The sequence below is a fragment of the Passer montanus genome, unplaced genomic scaffold, assembly GCF_014805655.1.
Source record: "Passer montanus isolate IOZ18808 unplaced genomic scaffold, ASM1480565v1 scaffold5, whole genome shotgun sequence".
NCBI lineage: Eukaryota > Metazoa > Chordata > Aves > Passeriformes > Passeridae > Passer > Passer montanus.
Window position 1 is genome coordinate 12063839 of NW_024369929.1, and position 16327 is coordinate 12080165.

The window sequence follows — 16327 nt, forward strand, 5'->3', positions numbered from 1 at the left end:
CTTGCAGAGTTAGACTAGCTCCTGAAAGGTCATTGAGGAGGAGTAATACAAAGAATTTAGAATAATCTATTTCATTATAAGAGGCCATCATGGACCTTCCTATGTTCATCCTACTTGGCCAACTAAGGTCGATTCCCTAAGGCAAGGGCAATGTCCCACTAAACACCCTTAACTGGGCCATTCTGTTGTGATTGATTTTAGATGGGATATTCAGCAGCTTTTAATTCGCTTCTCAACTTAAAACACAATTCCAGGTCTGCTGTGGGAAAATTGCTGTCTTCTCCCAGAACCTCCAAACAGCCCCTTTCCTGGAGGGCTGGAAAAGGACTTTGTTTCATCTTTCAGCTGTGGCTGTGGATGTTTAATTGAGGCAGACAAGCCCATAATGATAGCAGCAGCTGTTCTCTCCCCTGGGCAGAAAGAGACTCTTCAGGGACAGGGTCCTCCTTGGCACAAAAGAAAATATTCTTGTGAAAGCAGCACTGAAGAGGCTGGCAGCTCCCCACGGCTTCTGACTTTGTAAGAAACCTCAGGAAAACACCCATGTGGCCTGTAGTTTTGGCAAGAGGAGGTAGGGCTGTGCACTAGGGATGAAATGCTGAATAACACTCTCAGGAGCATAGTCCTCTGCAGGGTTTGTGCTGATAGTGCAAGCGACTGCTAAACAATTATGTTGGAAGTAATCTTAGACTGGGGGATTATCCTGCATCCAGCCAGTCTCCCCATCCCCCAGAACAGACTGGCATCTGGCATCCCTCAGACTTCCCCACATGGGGTAATTGGGGGGGATATTTGGAGGGGGTTGTCAGGATCACTCCTACTGCCTGCCTGGAAGGTTTTGTGGGAGCATGCTGCTGTCCCACCCATAAAGAATATATATTTAGACTTCCAAAATTTTTCCTGCTGAGGAATTTACGTAGAGTTTGTTGAGAAATAGCATTGCCATGAAACAAAGCTCAGCTAGAGCCCCAACCCCACATTTCCCACCGTGATCCCCACAGATGCTTTGGGACACCTTGGCTTGCTCCTGCCTCTGTCCAAAGGAAGCAGCTGGAGCTGCAACCTGTGCATGGCCAAGGGCTGAGCAGCCTCTGCGGTGGGGTGCCTCAGAGGGAGGAGATGGGTGGCAAGGAGGTGTGAGATACCTGTGTCAAGCCAAGTCTGGCAGGTCCCAGGCCAGCACCCTAAATGTCTGCAAGAACAAATATTTATCTGCTCTAGGAAGCAAATGGTGGATTTGATCCAAAGCCTGTTAAGATCAGTGCAAGAGTTCCCCTAAACCTCAGTGAGATTTGGGTCAGGGCACAGAATGACTATTGTCAAGAGCAAATGCTTTTTTCTGATGGCGTTTGCAATATGAGGAAGCAGAACAACACAAGTTTTGTTTTCAATTTCCTTTCCTTCCTGACAGCTCAGCCATTACCAGAGCAGATTTAATCTATTGTGCAGAGGAAAGCACGGCACTTTCTTAAATGTGGGTACAGATAACTGTTATCAGCCCTGGCTTCCCAGCAGCTTGCCTGACGTCACTGGTGATTCCCAGGCCTCTCCTTGCCTCAGAAATTTAGGATGGGCTTACCCAGTGCCAGCTGCCTGTGAGTCATCCTGCACCGTGCAGCATAGTCTGTACCTGCACGGCAGCCAAGCAGAGGAGATTTGAACAGACATCTCAAAATGTGTGAAAACTGCTCTTGCTAAAAGTGGAAATTTTGCTGACGGCTTTTGGGAGGGCAGGAGCTGCCCTGGCAGTTCTTAGGGAACTGTTGCTTTCCTTCACAGATGAACAAACCGTATAGTGAGTCTTTAATTGTTCTAAGTTTTTCCTCCAAGACCTTTTGAGAAAACACGGAACAAACGAGAAAAATAAATTAGAATTGCTTATGTTCCCAGGGAGCCGTCAGCTGAGCTGGAAGCACTGGAGCAGGGGTGATGTGGGGCAGTGGGAGGGTTTCCTTGGCACGGAAATGCCTGAACAGCAGGAGTATGAACTTTTCACCCATTGTTCAGAGCACCACATTCTGTAGCAGGTGCTGTGTTTGGGATGGAGGATTACTCATGTGTGTGTGTAACAGCTTGATCAGCTGGGAGGGGAGCAGGATTTGGGGAGCTGTGGGCTCTTGGGGTATCCAGGACCATACCTGACCTGACTGGATGAGTCTGTGTCATCCAACCCCAGAAAATCCTTTCTCTGGATGATACTAAGAGGAAAGGTCTTGAAATCCCAGGTGCTGTCAGCTCAAGAAAGAAATGGCAAATGCTTTTAGAGGCATGAAAAAGACTGGAAATGCAGCAGTCAGGTGAGAAGTGGGAAGGAGCAGAGGGGAATTTTGCAGGGAAGAGTTTTTCAAATGGTGAGGCAGACATGTCAGAGGTCCAGTAGGGAGAAAGGAGCTGAACTTTTCTTCCTGACTAATCATTGCGTAGAAAAGCAGCAAGCTGCCTGTATTGACATAAAACCTCAGTTAGAAATTGAACACGTTCTCATTTAAGGTGTGTGGGATGGGAAGGGATACCCCCAAGACTGAGGTTAGAGAGAGAGGGAGGCAGTTCTGGCAGCTCTTTCCTCAAAAGAAGAACATGTTGTGTCTGATTTGAACTCAGTACACACTTGAAAATAAGTAAGTAAGTAAGTAAATAAATAAATAAATAAATAGGGAAGATGGTGTTGCAGCAACCTCCAAATGCCAAAATTCACATTTAACAGGCTGTGAGAATCGTATGTGTGAATAGCTCATTGTACTCTCAGTTGCATGAGCTGTTGGGGGCTTTTTTTCCAGTGTATTTTAGAGTATAAGAAGGTGTTTGACTTGTGCAGAATTCAAGTGATGGAGGTTGAAATGTGCAAGAGCCTCAAAAGGGTCTCATATCTGTTGAGCAAACACAGGCTGTGCTCACAGGTGGGGTGGACAGCTCGTCTGAGCAAGGGAGGGAGGGCTGGGAAGAATTTTGTGCAGATCTTAATGTATCCCTACACTCCTCTGTAGGATCAAAACCACCCAGTATTAAAGGGGACACCAGCCAGCAAACTCAGAGCAGACTTGCAGTCCTGTAGAGAGAGAGAGAGAAAAGTGCCCTGGAAGTATAATTCCATACAAGCCTACAGTTGGCACAATTCCTGGGAAATAACACAAGGAAATCTGCCCATCTGCAGCTGCAGAGGTGTCTGGGTTTGGTGAAGCAGGTGTTTGTGTTTAAGGGCTGGGGGGAGACGAGCACAGCTCGAAGGCGTGCGGCTTCAGCCCTTCAAAAAAACCATACTTGGCATTGGAGCATGTGGCTTTTTTCTTCCAGAGTCTCTTTGGTGGCTGCCTCCCAAGGTAATTAGCACAAGAGAAAAATTGCTTAGAAGGTGGAAATTGCTGGTTCAAGCCCACGGCTACGGCTGGTGTGTTTGCACCGTATGTTGGAGGTGTGGAATCCGTGGCTCGTGGGCTCGTGCGTCAGGGTGGAAATAGCCTGCCCTGGATTTGCACGCTATAGTTAGGAACGTGTTTGTACCCACTTCTTAAACTGAGCTGACTCCTTCTGAAGTGATAACAAGCAAGTTTCAGGGACAGGAATGTGAGGCAGCAGGGTAGGTGGAACCAAGTGGCTTGTCCTTATTTTTCAGAGATTGCTCAGCATTGGCTTTTTTGACACACCTGACTGGACAGGACATGGGTTCATTCACTTTGTTTCTTTGTTTCCTTTTTGCAGAAAGTGGCAGAAAAATTGACTACTGAGCTTCTTTTTCCACACTTCTCCTAACTCAGCCTGAGTCTCTAATCTCTTGCAATGCATGTCCAACTACCTGCAAAACCTTTGCAGAAGCAGACAAATCTTTGTGAGGATTAAGCAATATGCCTATCTTAAGAGATGCTGGTTTATAGAAATAGCCAGCATGAAGATGAGCATTTTGGAAGAGGGTGGAGACAGCACTAGGTGCAGGGAGATACATTAAATCATTGTGGTGTGTGTGTTTTCGTAGGCAAACACCTTGCTTGCATGCACTGATGTGATTCTGCACGCTGTTTGTGCGTAGAGTGTGTGTAAATATTAAGAGACAGGGCATCAGAGTGATTGCAGCTCAAGTAGGAAAACACTGCTACAACAATGCCACTGCGTTCGTAATCCTCTGTGAGTGTTCATTGCTTTGGTTAAATATGCAGAGACTGATGGAGATTGCCAGTGGATTAGCTCTCGTGTGGCTGGTGCCAGGGATTGATTAGCATAAGCAAATTTCTTCTCCAGCTTCACATCAGTAAGGAGAGAAATGCAGCAAGAGGTCCCTCCGCTGCCTGGGAGGGGACTGAGATGGTAGGGAGGAAAAGTGGAGTGGGAACAGTTTGTTCCCCGTGTTAACTGGTGTAACCAAATAAATGCCAGGAGTTCTGCAGTGAGCACATCCCCATAGTTTACCTTGCAGAGCTCACAAATCGGCTGCTTTAATTTTTGGTTTTTTTGCAAACATGGTTTTGAGGGTTGTGGAGCTTCTCTCATGGTGTGATTTGTTCCTCGCCATCTTTTTGGTGATCCTTTTTAGGAGGAACCTAAAAGCCAATATGCATAGGGCTCTGGGTTGGGCTTTTGGTTGATTTGGGGTTAGATTTGGGTTTGGTTTTTTTTCAGGGGGTGGGGGGTTGTTGGTTTTGTTTGGCTTCAGTTTTCCTTATTTCTGTGCTCATCAGAATGAGGGCACAGACCTTCTGCAAGTGCACCTAGGCATTGTGGAAAATTTGGGGCTGGATGCTGAGCTTGTGTTCCTAATGCAAAAGCCTGATCCCCTTCTGTGCCACTCTGCAAACATTCTGTGTGTGCATCAGGATCCCCTGGGACTGTCAATTGTTGATATAACATTGATCCTTTCACATGTAGCCTTGATAGTGCTGAGGACAGGGATTTGCTGATAAAACAAACCTAGGGCTTGGTAATAATTGAAAATGCAGGGTGGTACACCAGGCAAAATGCCTGCTTATAAAAGACAGATTTCATCTCTAAGTCAGCAGACATTTCTTTAGGGAAATCCTGAATTCTGATGGAAATCAATATTTAAAGGGACCCTGATAGTCTGGGGAGAAGCCTCCAAGTAAGATGCTTTCAAGTCCGAGCAACCCCTTTAGGGATTAACATCTGAATGTCAAATATAAGCTAGAACAAAAACTGCACTGGAGTAATAGTCTTTTCCAGCAGGCAGGGGGAAGGCCACTGCCATGGGCTCTCTCCAGCCTTGGAAGAATCATATTAGAAATTTGTTAAATCTGTAGCATGGGTGCATGTTTTTATTGCCTCTTGTAAGTAAGTACATGGAACTCCCCAACCAGCTTTAGCTACAGTTATTAAGTCTTATTAAACACGAGGGTAAATAAGTCATTCTGCAATATTTGCATACAGCGGGGAGTAGCTTGCTTTAAAAACCCAAATATTCATGAAGCAAGAGTGGATTTTACAGGCTACTGAACTAATTTGGTACATTGATAAAAAGGCTTGATCAGAGAAGAGGGAGGATGAGAGGTGTCCAAGGCTGCCTGATTTCAAACTCTGTAATAATTTCTTTCACTGACTGAAAGAATTAAACCCCTGTATGGCTTTCCATCACAAGAGGTTACATGGAAATGGGAGAAGTCAGACTCAATCCAATGATTTTCCTTTGCAGGCTTTCTTGAGCTGCTCTGCTGGCCCAAAAGCAGCTGCAGGTCTGTCAGTGAGAAATAGGATGTCTTGGGACAGCGCTGTCAGATCTTTCTCCAAGGATTGTGTTGCACACACAGATGCAGGCAGTGAGCTGTAACAGTGGAATCAATGAGAAGAGCTCAGAACTAAAACTCAGTTTGTTCTAACACTTCGGTGTTCCTGATTACTAGAGCACTGCATAGCATTTGTGCAGCTTGCAATGCATCACAAGGAGGGAATAGCTTTTGTTAACAGGTAGGAAGGTAACAAGATGCAGTGAATGGTCCATGGGAAGGGGATGGCTGAGGAGGGGTTTCAGCCTCTCACTGCCTTGGGACTGCCAGGACATTCATCCCTGTTTTTGGCATCACTTGAGCAACCCTAAATAGGTGTCTGAGGGGTCTGCTGGTGTTGAGCTCCTGAAGGCAGAGCTAATAAATAATGTGTGTGCTGCTGTACAGACCGGATGAACCCCAACCTCTGCACTCCTCCCCACCTCATGCCATACAGGGCTGGAGCTGCTTTGATCCCCATCAGAACAAAGACTAAGCATTAAAGTGAATTGTCCCAAAGTTGTTCCTCATTAATCAACAGCTGCAGGCACTTGGAAACATCTGTCCAGGCTGTTTGAACATTCCCTTCTCTTCGGTGGGTGCACTGAGGAGGCAGAACAAATCAAAACACACCGCTGGGCCAACACCACCTCTGCACCTTTCCTTCAGGTGTGAGTGAGCAGCAGCTGTAAAGGAGCAGGAGGTGGTGATGGGCAGCTGGTTGTGTGGACAGGGAGCTGAGTGGCAGGGAAAATTATGTCTTTCCATGACAAATGAGCAAAGCTGGGAATGAGAGACCAAGGACTGAGCAGCAATGCTGGCATCCCTCCGCTCCTGTGGGCACAGGCAGCTTGTGGGCACACTGTCTGCCAGAGAGCATGGGCAGTGCTGGGTGGCTCCAGCAGGTTTTGCTGTATAAAGAAGCCATCTGGGTAGGAAACAGCCTCCTTCTACCCTTACTGTGTGTTTTTGAGGTTACATCAACTGATGGAAGTCAGAGAAAATGCACTGAAGAGAGGAGCTTTGCCCACTGGGTGTGAATATGGAACCTTTATCCCTTTATCCCCTTGAGAGCCACTCCCAGGTGTGCAGGAGGATGCAGCATCCCCAGTCTGTACCAGGATGCCTCTGGTTCCCCCAGGCTGTGCTGGGCTGGTGTCTCTTTAAAGGCAGGTCACAGAGCCCCTGAATTACAATATTCCAGTAATCCCTTTACTCTGGCCTGCCCAGCCCTCCACGCAGCAGGAAATGTGGGACAAGCAGGGTTTTGAGATTATCTCGTGCTTTGCAAAGCCTGTTCCCTTTGTGCTTTTGGAAAGAGCTGGCTCCTGCACAGGCAGGGGGCTGAGGGTGATGTTCCTGGCCAGATGCTGTCCCATGACCACAGCAGCACTCCCAGGACATGGCAGGTGGGGTCTGTGCTGTGCCCTCCCCCACACACCCCAAAACCTCTGGTTTGTGATGGTCGCTGAACCACCCAGTTGCTGACAAAGATCACATTTAGCTCCTTGATCCCTTCCTCCTCAGGGATGTAGTTACTTGATGCAAGGATGTTCTGCAGCAGTTTCCCAACCTTCCAAACTGATCAGCTTTTTGCCCACCAAAGCTGTCCCTTGGGATGGTTCAAGTGGGGGGAGGAGGTAGTGAATAATCTACACTCTTTAATTTCATGGAAATGCCAAGGTAGGAACAACCTGGCTCCAGGGGACCCAGCAGATACCAGTGACAACTCCATGGCTAAATAAAGCAGTATCCTCTGCTACACCAGGGGTTTGCCCATGGTTGGGAAGGGCTGTGTGAGTCACTGGTGGTGGTTCCTGCTCTGATAGCCAACCCTGCTGTGGGAAATGCTGCTTTTCCTTCTCCTGTCTCACCTACCCTGCTCACCTTTGCCTGGTGTATGTTGTGAGCTCTCCAGAATAAATCTCCTCATGTCTTCAGCCCCTGGTGAGGATGAGGCTTTGAAGCGAAATGACTCGGGTGTTCTTTAGCTGCCCACTTGTTGTTTTTCCTCAGGCTGTGATTATGCTGAACCTGCTCTTATTCCTCACTGAGCTGTATCTGAGGTGCCTCTGGCTACAGTTTGGTGAGGCTGGCAAGCCTTGCAGTGTCCCCTCGATGCCTTATTTCCAGCCAGGAGGGCTTCTCCTGGGAGTCACTGTCCCCAGTTAATTCATTACAGGGATTGAGTCCATGCTTCACCTGTTAGACCCTGTGAGCAGCACAGGTTTGCTCATGTTTCAGGATCCTGTTGCTACTGGAAAGCAGCTTGAAACACCAAATTTTATTATTGAAATACTGACAGCCTTTATCCCTCTTTGCAATTTGGTTTCTGTGCACTTTGTGTGACTCAGAGCATCTCTGTGCCACTGTCCCCCCACAGATGTGGCACCTGCTGCTGCTCCTTCCCTTTGCTCTGATGGAAAACTGCATTATCAGTCTTGGGCCTTACTAATGATAAAGTCTCATCACAAAATGTCAGATCTAATACTGGCCTCTGTCCCAAACCTTTCCTCAGCTCTGGGAAGATGTTATTTGACAGGACAAAGTAGGATCTGGCAAATTGCTGCATTTGAAAAGATGAAGAGGAAAACATTTCTGATTTCTCAGTGCAGCCCTCTTTGCTGCCTTTTTTCTTTTCTGCCTTTTTGCGAGGCTGGAAGACTAATGAAGGGAGTAGAGCAGGTAGACTGAAAATTATTAGCTGTTTTCAAGCTAAGATCTAATTGTGCTCTAAAAAGGAGTGTGTTTGAGAGTTACCAAATAAATTGTTTGAATTATCCCAAGACAGAGTTGCCTTTTTTTTTAAATTCTCTTCTCTGAAGTATTTCTAAGAACTGCCATCATTTAGTAAGAATTAAAAAAAAAAAACCTCAAAAATTAAAAATAAAAATACCGCCAAATTTCAGTACCTGTACTGATCACTGCTTTTATTGGCATCAGTGGGAGTTTCCCAAGTGCCTGGTGGAGCCAGGGTAGGACCTTTGATCTGTTTGCTCTTGGTATCAGTGTCCTCTGTCTCCCTCAAATCACAGTGATCTAAAAGTTAGAGGGGAACATGGGAAAAGACCAAGCAAGTGGTATTAAAGCTAGCCACAAATGTAGCACATTTTAATTCTTAGCAGCAGCCCCAGCACTGGAAAAGGGCTTTTGCAGGACCTCCTTCTCTACTAAGCAGCAGCTTTGTGGTTGCATGGTGAGGTGGGTGATGTGGAAATTGTTCTCCTCATAGCAGGGGTGGTGGCAGTTGTGCAGGATTTCTCAAAATAGGAAGGATGTCTTAAGCTAATTCAAACTTGCCTAATTTCCCCTTGTGTCCTCAATTCTGCATAGATGTTCAACCTACAGGCTCTATCCCAATTGCTTAATTAGCCCGGGTTTTGTGCCCAGCAGCATGCTCCATCGATCCTTGAGTGTGGTCCTGCTCTGTGCACACCCTGGACTATCCATGGTGACAGTCCATGCCTTGGGTTTTTCCACAATCTGCTTGATTCGTGAATTAAAGTGTAAAATACTATTACTGCAACCCCAGGATTTTGTTGGAGTCTCAAAAAAAGATTAAAAAAGGGCATGGGTGAAACACTTGTTTTCTTCTTGATTTTAGAACAAACTACAGAAAAAGAGAAAACACAATTAGCATGGTTTTTTAAAGCTGGCCTAGAGGTGAATAATAATTTAATAGCTTTTGTAAGATGTTAGATAGGTGTTTCAGTGGATGCTCTATCCCACATTGCCCTCTAGTGAGTACATGGCAGAGCAAACCGTGCCTTCCTGCAGCCACCAGGATATGAAATGAGGTATTTTAATAACTGAGGACAGGGCTGGTTTCTGACATAGTGGTTTTGAGATGCAGTAGTGTGAGGAGGGCAGTGTTCATCTGTCACCTGTGCCTGCACTGGCTAGTTTTCTCGATGTTTGATTTTTTCTGGGATAATTCTCTCTGCAAGCATCTCTCTGCTGCTGCTGGATCACCAGCCACAGGTCCCTGCTTTTGGAAAAGAGGAACATATTTCCTGTTTGCTTTTGCTGAAGGATCTTTTTCCATGTTCTTTGTCCTGGGCTTTGCTCTATGAAGCAAACACCAGTTCTGTGGTTTTCCCTGTACACACATGGTCAGACAGCTCAGTGGTTTGGAGATCATCTCAGGACAAACCTCCATCCGTGCTCAACCCAACACTGATGCATCCAAAGGTGTTGCCTAGAAGGTAGAACTGGCTGGCCCTCGTCCTTCTGCCTGAGTAGCTCCATTTGTCATTGCTCCAGCTGGTATGGGGCCCAGCATGGCCTTAAGTGCTTGACCATATTTACATAGAAATTAAATTACTGTTCAGTTTTCAAATTTGGTATTTGAATGCTGTCTCGTTCACCACAGCCATGGCAATCTCTGCTACATGCTGTCTCCTTCAACTCTGAAAACTTGACAGTCACAGAAGAGTTTGTCCTAAACTCTGTGGTTGTTGTCACACAGCCAGGGAAGGGGCACAGCCTGAGTGTGTGTGGCAGATCTGTGGGTGCTGGCAGTGCCCTGTGCCAGTGCCACCCTCCATGGGCTGTAGGACCCCGGGAACACCATCGTGTTTTGGGAACAAGGATGGGCAGCACTGTCACCCAGACGGCGCTTGGGGGCTGAATGACAAACACCGATGCCATCTAGTGACCACAAAAAATGTGGCACGGATATTTTACAAAATCCTGTTGGAAGCCACAAGTGGGGCTGGCCTTGGGGCTGGGAGGGGAGATGGGGCTGAGGTGTGCTGGGGGAAGAAATCCCTTTTTTTATACTCTCGCAGCCTGTCTCTTCCCTCATGTCACATCCCGTGAGATGCTTCTGCAGGTGAGCAGGGATGTCCCCTGTGAGGCTTTGGGCAAGGCACAGACTTGCTGAGCAGCCCTGCTGCTCGAGGAGCACAAATTCCCCAGTGCTGCTGGATCACGGAGCACAAACCCAGCACCCCAGGACAAGGTGACTGCAGGAGGGGAGATGGCTGGTCCTCCTGTGACACGGGACAGCACGGACAGAGACCCTGGGGATTAAGTTAATTAATTTAAGCTGACAGCATGGACTGAGTGGCCACTGCTGCAGCTTTGAGCTTGGCAGAGGCTGGGCAGGGGCTGGCAGCTCTGACAGCAGTGACCCCTCACTGCAGCTCATACAACCTGGCACTTCTTTTCCTCCCACCACCTTCCTTTGTCCGTCGTGTGCTCTAGGTGACAGCCTTGAAGGCTTAAATGCACTGGGTTTCTGTGAGCAGCTGGCTGGGGGCACCTCTGCGTTGTCCTTGGTTATTAATCCAGCCAGGTCCCAGTGCCAGCAGCCTGGAGGAATTAGTTTGCACCCTGCATTTTAAAAATGAAGGTGAAGTTGCTTCTGACCATACCAGTTTATTCTGCTTGGCTAAGCTGTTGTTGGCAGGTGTGGTTTGCCTTGCCTGCGGATGGGGCTCTCTGGGAATTTTTTTTTTTGCAGCTCTGATAATTTCTCCAGCTCCTGAGGAATGCATAGAGAGGGAGCCTGGGAATTAAAAAGTTTCCAGATAAGGAACTTGAGGGCTGAGATAGCTGTGATGAAGTGCATTATGAATGCACTGAGATGCCAGGCAACACCCCCAGAGAGATTAGGAGGGTGAGCAAAGCACCCAGATGCAAATAAACTCCTTCGTGGGCCATCTCTGAAGTGCAGTGACACCAAGACTGGCGCTGGCACGTCTCTGCTGAGGTGCTCCCCTCACCAGGCACACGGGTCCATCAGCAATACTTTCCTCCAGAGGGAACAAGCAGGCTCTTGCTCTGCTCCACACTGCTCAGTCTGCCCCTGCTCCCTCCAGAAAACCATTTACAAGGGTCCTTGGGGGACTTTTTGTTGTTTTTCCCAAATGTGAAAGTACCTAATATGTTCTTATTGTCTAATTTACAAATGTTTTGTGTCATCTTTGCTGCTTCTTTGTCTGGATTATCCTTGTGTCCCCCTGCCTTTCTGCCCTGGATAATTGAGAGCTGGCGCTGTGCCTGTAGCATTCCTGTTTCAGGGCCAAAATGGGAGTGAAAATAAATGCTTCTAAACACTGTATTGAAACAAATAAGTAATTTACTCATAATAGCTCTTCTCCTGGCGTTACACTGGCAATTTCATGCAGGTTTTTTAGAAGGAACAAGCAGTTGTGAGGGGCTGGAAGATCCACACAGCGTGAATATTTGTCATATGTGTCTGATGGGAAGAAGGGCTTCACAGATGTGGAAAAGTGCTCCTACTTCTGTAAAGGGACTTTATCCAGCAGTCTGTGACAACACTCATTTCATAGATTTGCTGTCCCTAATGACTGAAAATTCTGTCTACCAGGATTTTAGCTGGAGGTGGCAAAGACAGAGTTGCCCATGAGGGGGAGGCAGGGCTGCTTTACCTTGTGCTGTTGAGTAAGACATCTTTCAGAGCAGCCAGCCGACCAAAACACAGCATATGTCCACACTGTCTTCTCAGCTCAATAGAAATCCTTCAGCATTATCACACCTCCATCTGTTCATTTTCCTGGAGAGATATGGAAAAGCAAAACACATTTAGGGTGCTCTTTTGCTTGGAGCATTCAACACAGAGACTGTCCCTATCTATTTGGCATCACTAAGGTAATACCATCTCACAGCAGACAAGCAGAACAACTTGCAGTGAATAACCAGAGCCTGGTGCTAATCTTCTCTTTTCTCTCTCCTTGTAGGGATCCTGTTTACGATGCTGGTATTCGGGCCAGCCTGTGGATTTATCTTGGGCTCCTTCTGTACCAAAATCTATGTGGATGCTGTCTTCATTGACACAAGTAAGGAGAATCTGGGTTTGGTTTCAAATCAGATACACTAAATTTTTATCATCAGGACGAAAACGTTGATGCTCACAAGCAGGAGGAAACTGTCATTCCATCTTCAGTGCCTCTTTGAATGTATGAGTGTCACTTTTGGAAGGGTTTTAAGACTGGGATTCAAAAGGTTTCAGTTCTGTTCTGATAAATAATGGGTTTTTAATGGTAGGATTTGTTCCCTTCTGTGTTTTTTTCTATGAGATGAGTTTCATCCCAGCTCTTGAAGGACACCTTGAAATAGCACCATGGCATTGTCATGCCGGGGGAGCTGTGTCCAGAGCACAAAATCTGATCTCTCCAGAGCAGAAATCTGGAGAGCTGCCACCCCAGGGTGTGGGGGAACCAGCCAGGTTCTGATGGAGGCACACCAGGAAAATCCATGCCCAGCACCTTCTGCCAATCGTTGCCTTCTTGGATGTGCAGCATCAGTCCCACAGCATTATTGCTTTTCTCCAAAGCATTAAATAATTATTGCTCACCTTGACTTCACTCGGGTTAAAGCAGATTGTATGCAAATTGTCCTTTTGCAAATTGTCCTTTTGTTCGTAATTCTGCTTTTTTTGGTGGCTGCACTGTGTGTTCTTCGCCATGAGAGGGCAACATGTAACAGGCTGTTCTCTGCTGCTCCCTGGCCCTCTGCTACCCACGGCAAACCTGGTGCTTCATTCCTTCCTTCAATTGTTCAGACGCTTTTTCCACAGTTCTCAGCTCCATCGGATCCCACAGACCCTTATTCAGGGGTTTTTTCCCTTAAAGAAGGGTGTATTTCAGCCCTCATTTGGATGGAGCTGAACCTTGCAGGGCTCAGAACAGAATTGTGCAAATCTGCAAAAGTGTTACTGCCTTTTTTTGATCTCACATGCATGTGGCAGCTGAAGAAATGTAAATAATATCAAATGAGAAAGAAGTATCTTTTGGGATGGCTGAGGCATTTGGCTGCAGTTTGGTCAAACACCACATGGCCCTTTTTTTTCCTTGGCTTTACCAAAGCCTCGTTTGGCAGAGGAGCAGTTTGAAACCTGTTAGATATTTTACCATTCAGTATAATTCATACTAAAATATGAATGTACAGAAGAAAATATTTTATCTCCCAGCAGGTGAAGCTGTGGAACTCCTCACCATAAGGTGCTAAAAACCTCCAAATGGTTTTTAAAGCAATTGGACAAGTGTATATATGTGAAAAAAATGAACATGACACCAAATCTAGCTTAGGAAGCCCCCAAGCCATAAGAATAATACATGCTGCCTTTATTCTTGTAGGCTTTCTGGGCAGCTGCAGTTGGTTGCCATCAGAGGCAAGATGCTGACCTAGCTAAAAAATTAATTTGGTATCTTCTGGCCATTTTTAACATAAGACAGTGCTCAGTATTTGCAGCTCAAAAAGCCCCAGGCAAATACTGAGCCACAGAGAAGAACTGCAGAACATTACTGCTGAGCAGCCTGGCAGGGCTGGGCTCAGCCACTTTCCAGGGAGAGTGACGTGCTCCAAACTCCAGGTCCAGCTGGCTTTGGCCGTGGTCAGTCACTGTCGTGCAAAAGCTGAGGCACACATGGCCTCTGTTTATTTTTGTATGGGAAAGAATTTCCACTTTGCAGCTGGCTCTGCCTTGGAGCTCGAGGTGGCATAAGGAGAACAAGCTCCAAGGGGTTGAGCCTTGTTCTGGCCCTGTTTTGGGCAGGTGTGGGATGCCAGGCCATGCTGTGGCACTGCCCGCCACCCAGCAGCTATTTTAGGAAGGGAATATGAAGAAAACTCTGATTTGCCTGACTCTTCATGCTGTTGTGTTCCCAAGAACCTGAAAAAAAATACACTTCAGGCAGGAGGAAATAACAGCAGAAGAATCCAGTCCCTCCACAACACTATTTTTCAAACTTTATCTGTATTTGAGAGCTACGTGTTATTTTCCCTAAGGAGAAAAGAGTTTCCTTCTGTCTCTGCTTGAGAGACAACTTGATTGCCTCACTTGAGACAGATTTTTCAGAGTGGCAGTAACCAGACAGTCACCATGAGCAGAGGAGCTTGTTATTCCAGCCATGTGGAGCTGGGTCTCCCCCAAGAATCAGCTGCAGCACTGGGCACCCTTGTGGCTGTGGCAGCAAGGCAGCTGTTAGGAAAACAGTTTTTCCTCTCCTGCTGTTTATTTGTATTTCCTCACACTGACTCCAGACCCTTCTTGGGCCTTACCTCTGCTGAGTGATGGCATACAGAACACTCTAGCCTTTTATTTTGCTTTTCTTCCTTTTATGATTATTTCTGTACTTTTCTGAGTCCATTTGATGCTGTGGGTGGGTTTCTTTTCCAATATTTGGGACTGTTTCACCCTCCACACTGTCACATTTGCACTTAAGGCCCAAATGCCAATCTCTCTTTTGCTGAAAAGAAAATTCAAAGCAGAGGGAGCATTGAGCTCCTGGGAAAACAGGGTGGTAAGCAGGGTTGGAGGTGCAGTGTCCTTCTCTGTGCCAGTAGGTGTCAGGTGAGTGTGACACACTGGGACAGGGATGCCCAAAACCTCAGTGCCAGCACAGGGACACTGATGGCCAGCAGCTTCCTAGAGCTGGCAGAGCCAAAAACACCAGGGTGTTGCAGAAGCTGGGTGTACCATTTGGATAGAAGAGGTGACGGGAGCTGGTCCTAAGGATTTCTTGGATACAGAGGACACCGTGCACTGGTGGCTCACACAGTGCAGCTGTGGGGTGCCCTGTGGGCTCCCATCTTGGGCCTTATGACCCTCACCACCCAACAACCACCCTCCAGCCCACAGGATCCTTCACACCGTTGTCTTCCCCTCCCAATCACAGCAATCGAGTCCCCAGATGGGTAATAATTAGCACAGACTCCATGTATTACAGAAGGTCGATCAATAATAATCTTTATTAAGAAACCCATTGCTCTTTTATAGACAGTTACGATATAAGTGTACTTGAATTTACAGAAGAAAATATTTTATCTCCCAGTAGGTGAAGCTGTGGAACTCCTCACCATAAGGTGCTAAAAATCCCCAAATGGCTTTTAAAGCAATTGGACAATTGACGGTCTTTCAATTAAAACACCCTCACCACTGGCTAAATAGGAATCCACCTTTGGTAAACAAATCTCCATAACACATTCCACGTGTTCACAATGTCAGGTGTAGCAAGTGAGGATAAGAATTGTTTCTCTTTCTTTTCTCTTGATGTTCTCACAGCCTTCCCCAGCGCCATGCCTGGGGGAGTTGCTCTCTGTGACCAGCCAGGGTCACAGCTCCCCGTGACTCGTGTTTGCTCCCCCCACAGGCAAGCTGGACATAACCCCGGACGACCCTCGGTGGATCGGAGCGTGGTGGGGAGGCTTCCTGCTCTGTGGTGCCTTACTCTTCTTCTCGTCCCTGCCCATGTTCGGCTTCCCGCAGTCGCTGCCGCCGCGGCCGGAGCGCACCGGGGAGAGCGAGCAGGCCATGCTCCCCGACAGGGACTACGAGCGGCCCAAGCCCAGCAACGGGGTCCTGCGGCACCCGCTGGATGGGGACAGCAGCACCACCTGCTTCCAGCAGCTGCGAGGTGAGGCGCGCTCTGCCGCAGCTCCTCCGTGCCGCCAAAAGTCGCCCGAGAAATCGGTAGCCTCAAGTTTCAGTCCTTAGCTTCTGTTTGATTATCTCTGGCGTTGCCCGCGTCTGAAAGAGAGATTTTGTTCCACTTGAAAGCTTTGGTTGAGCTGGGAGTTGTTTAGCCTGGAGAAAAGGAGACTCAGGGGTGACCTTACCACTCTCTACAGCTCCCTGAAAGCTGGTTGTAGTCAGG

General features: G+C 47.3%; 1 protein-coding gene across 2 annotated transcripts in view; it reads left to right on the top strand.

Annotated features, from left to right (window-relative positions):
* The window catches only part of SLCO3A1 (solute carrier organic anion transporter family member 3A1), a 134716-nt gene that overhangs the window by 85346 nt on the left and 33043 nt on the right, over window positions 1-16327 (top strand). For both annotated transcript variants that reach the window (XR_005629113.1, XM_039722868.1), the window contains exons 3-4: window positions 12410-12508; window positions 15824-16087. Coding sequence is in view for 1 of the 2 variants with exons in the window: in XM_039722868.1 (XP_039578802.1) it covers window positions 12410-12508; window positions 15824-16087 (363 nt within the window). In the remaining variant the exon portion in view is untranslated. The remainder of the gene's footprint in view (window positions 1-12409; window positions 12509-15823; window positions 16088-16327) is intronic.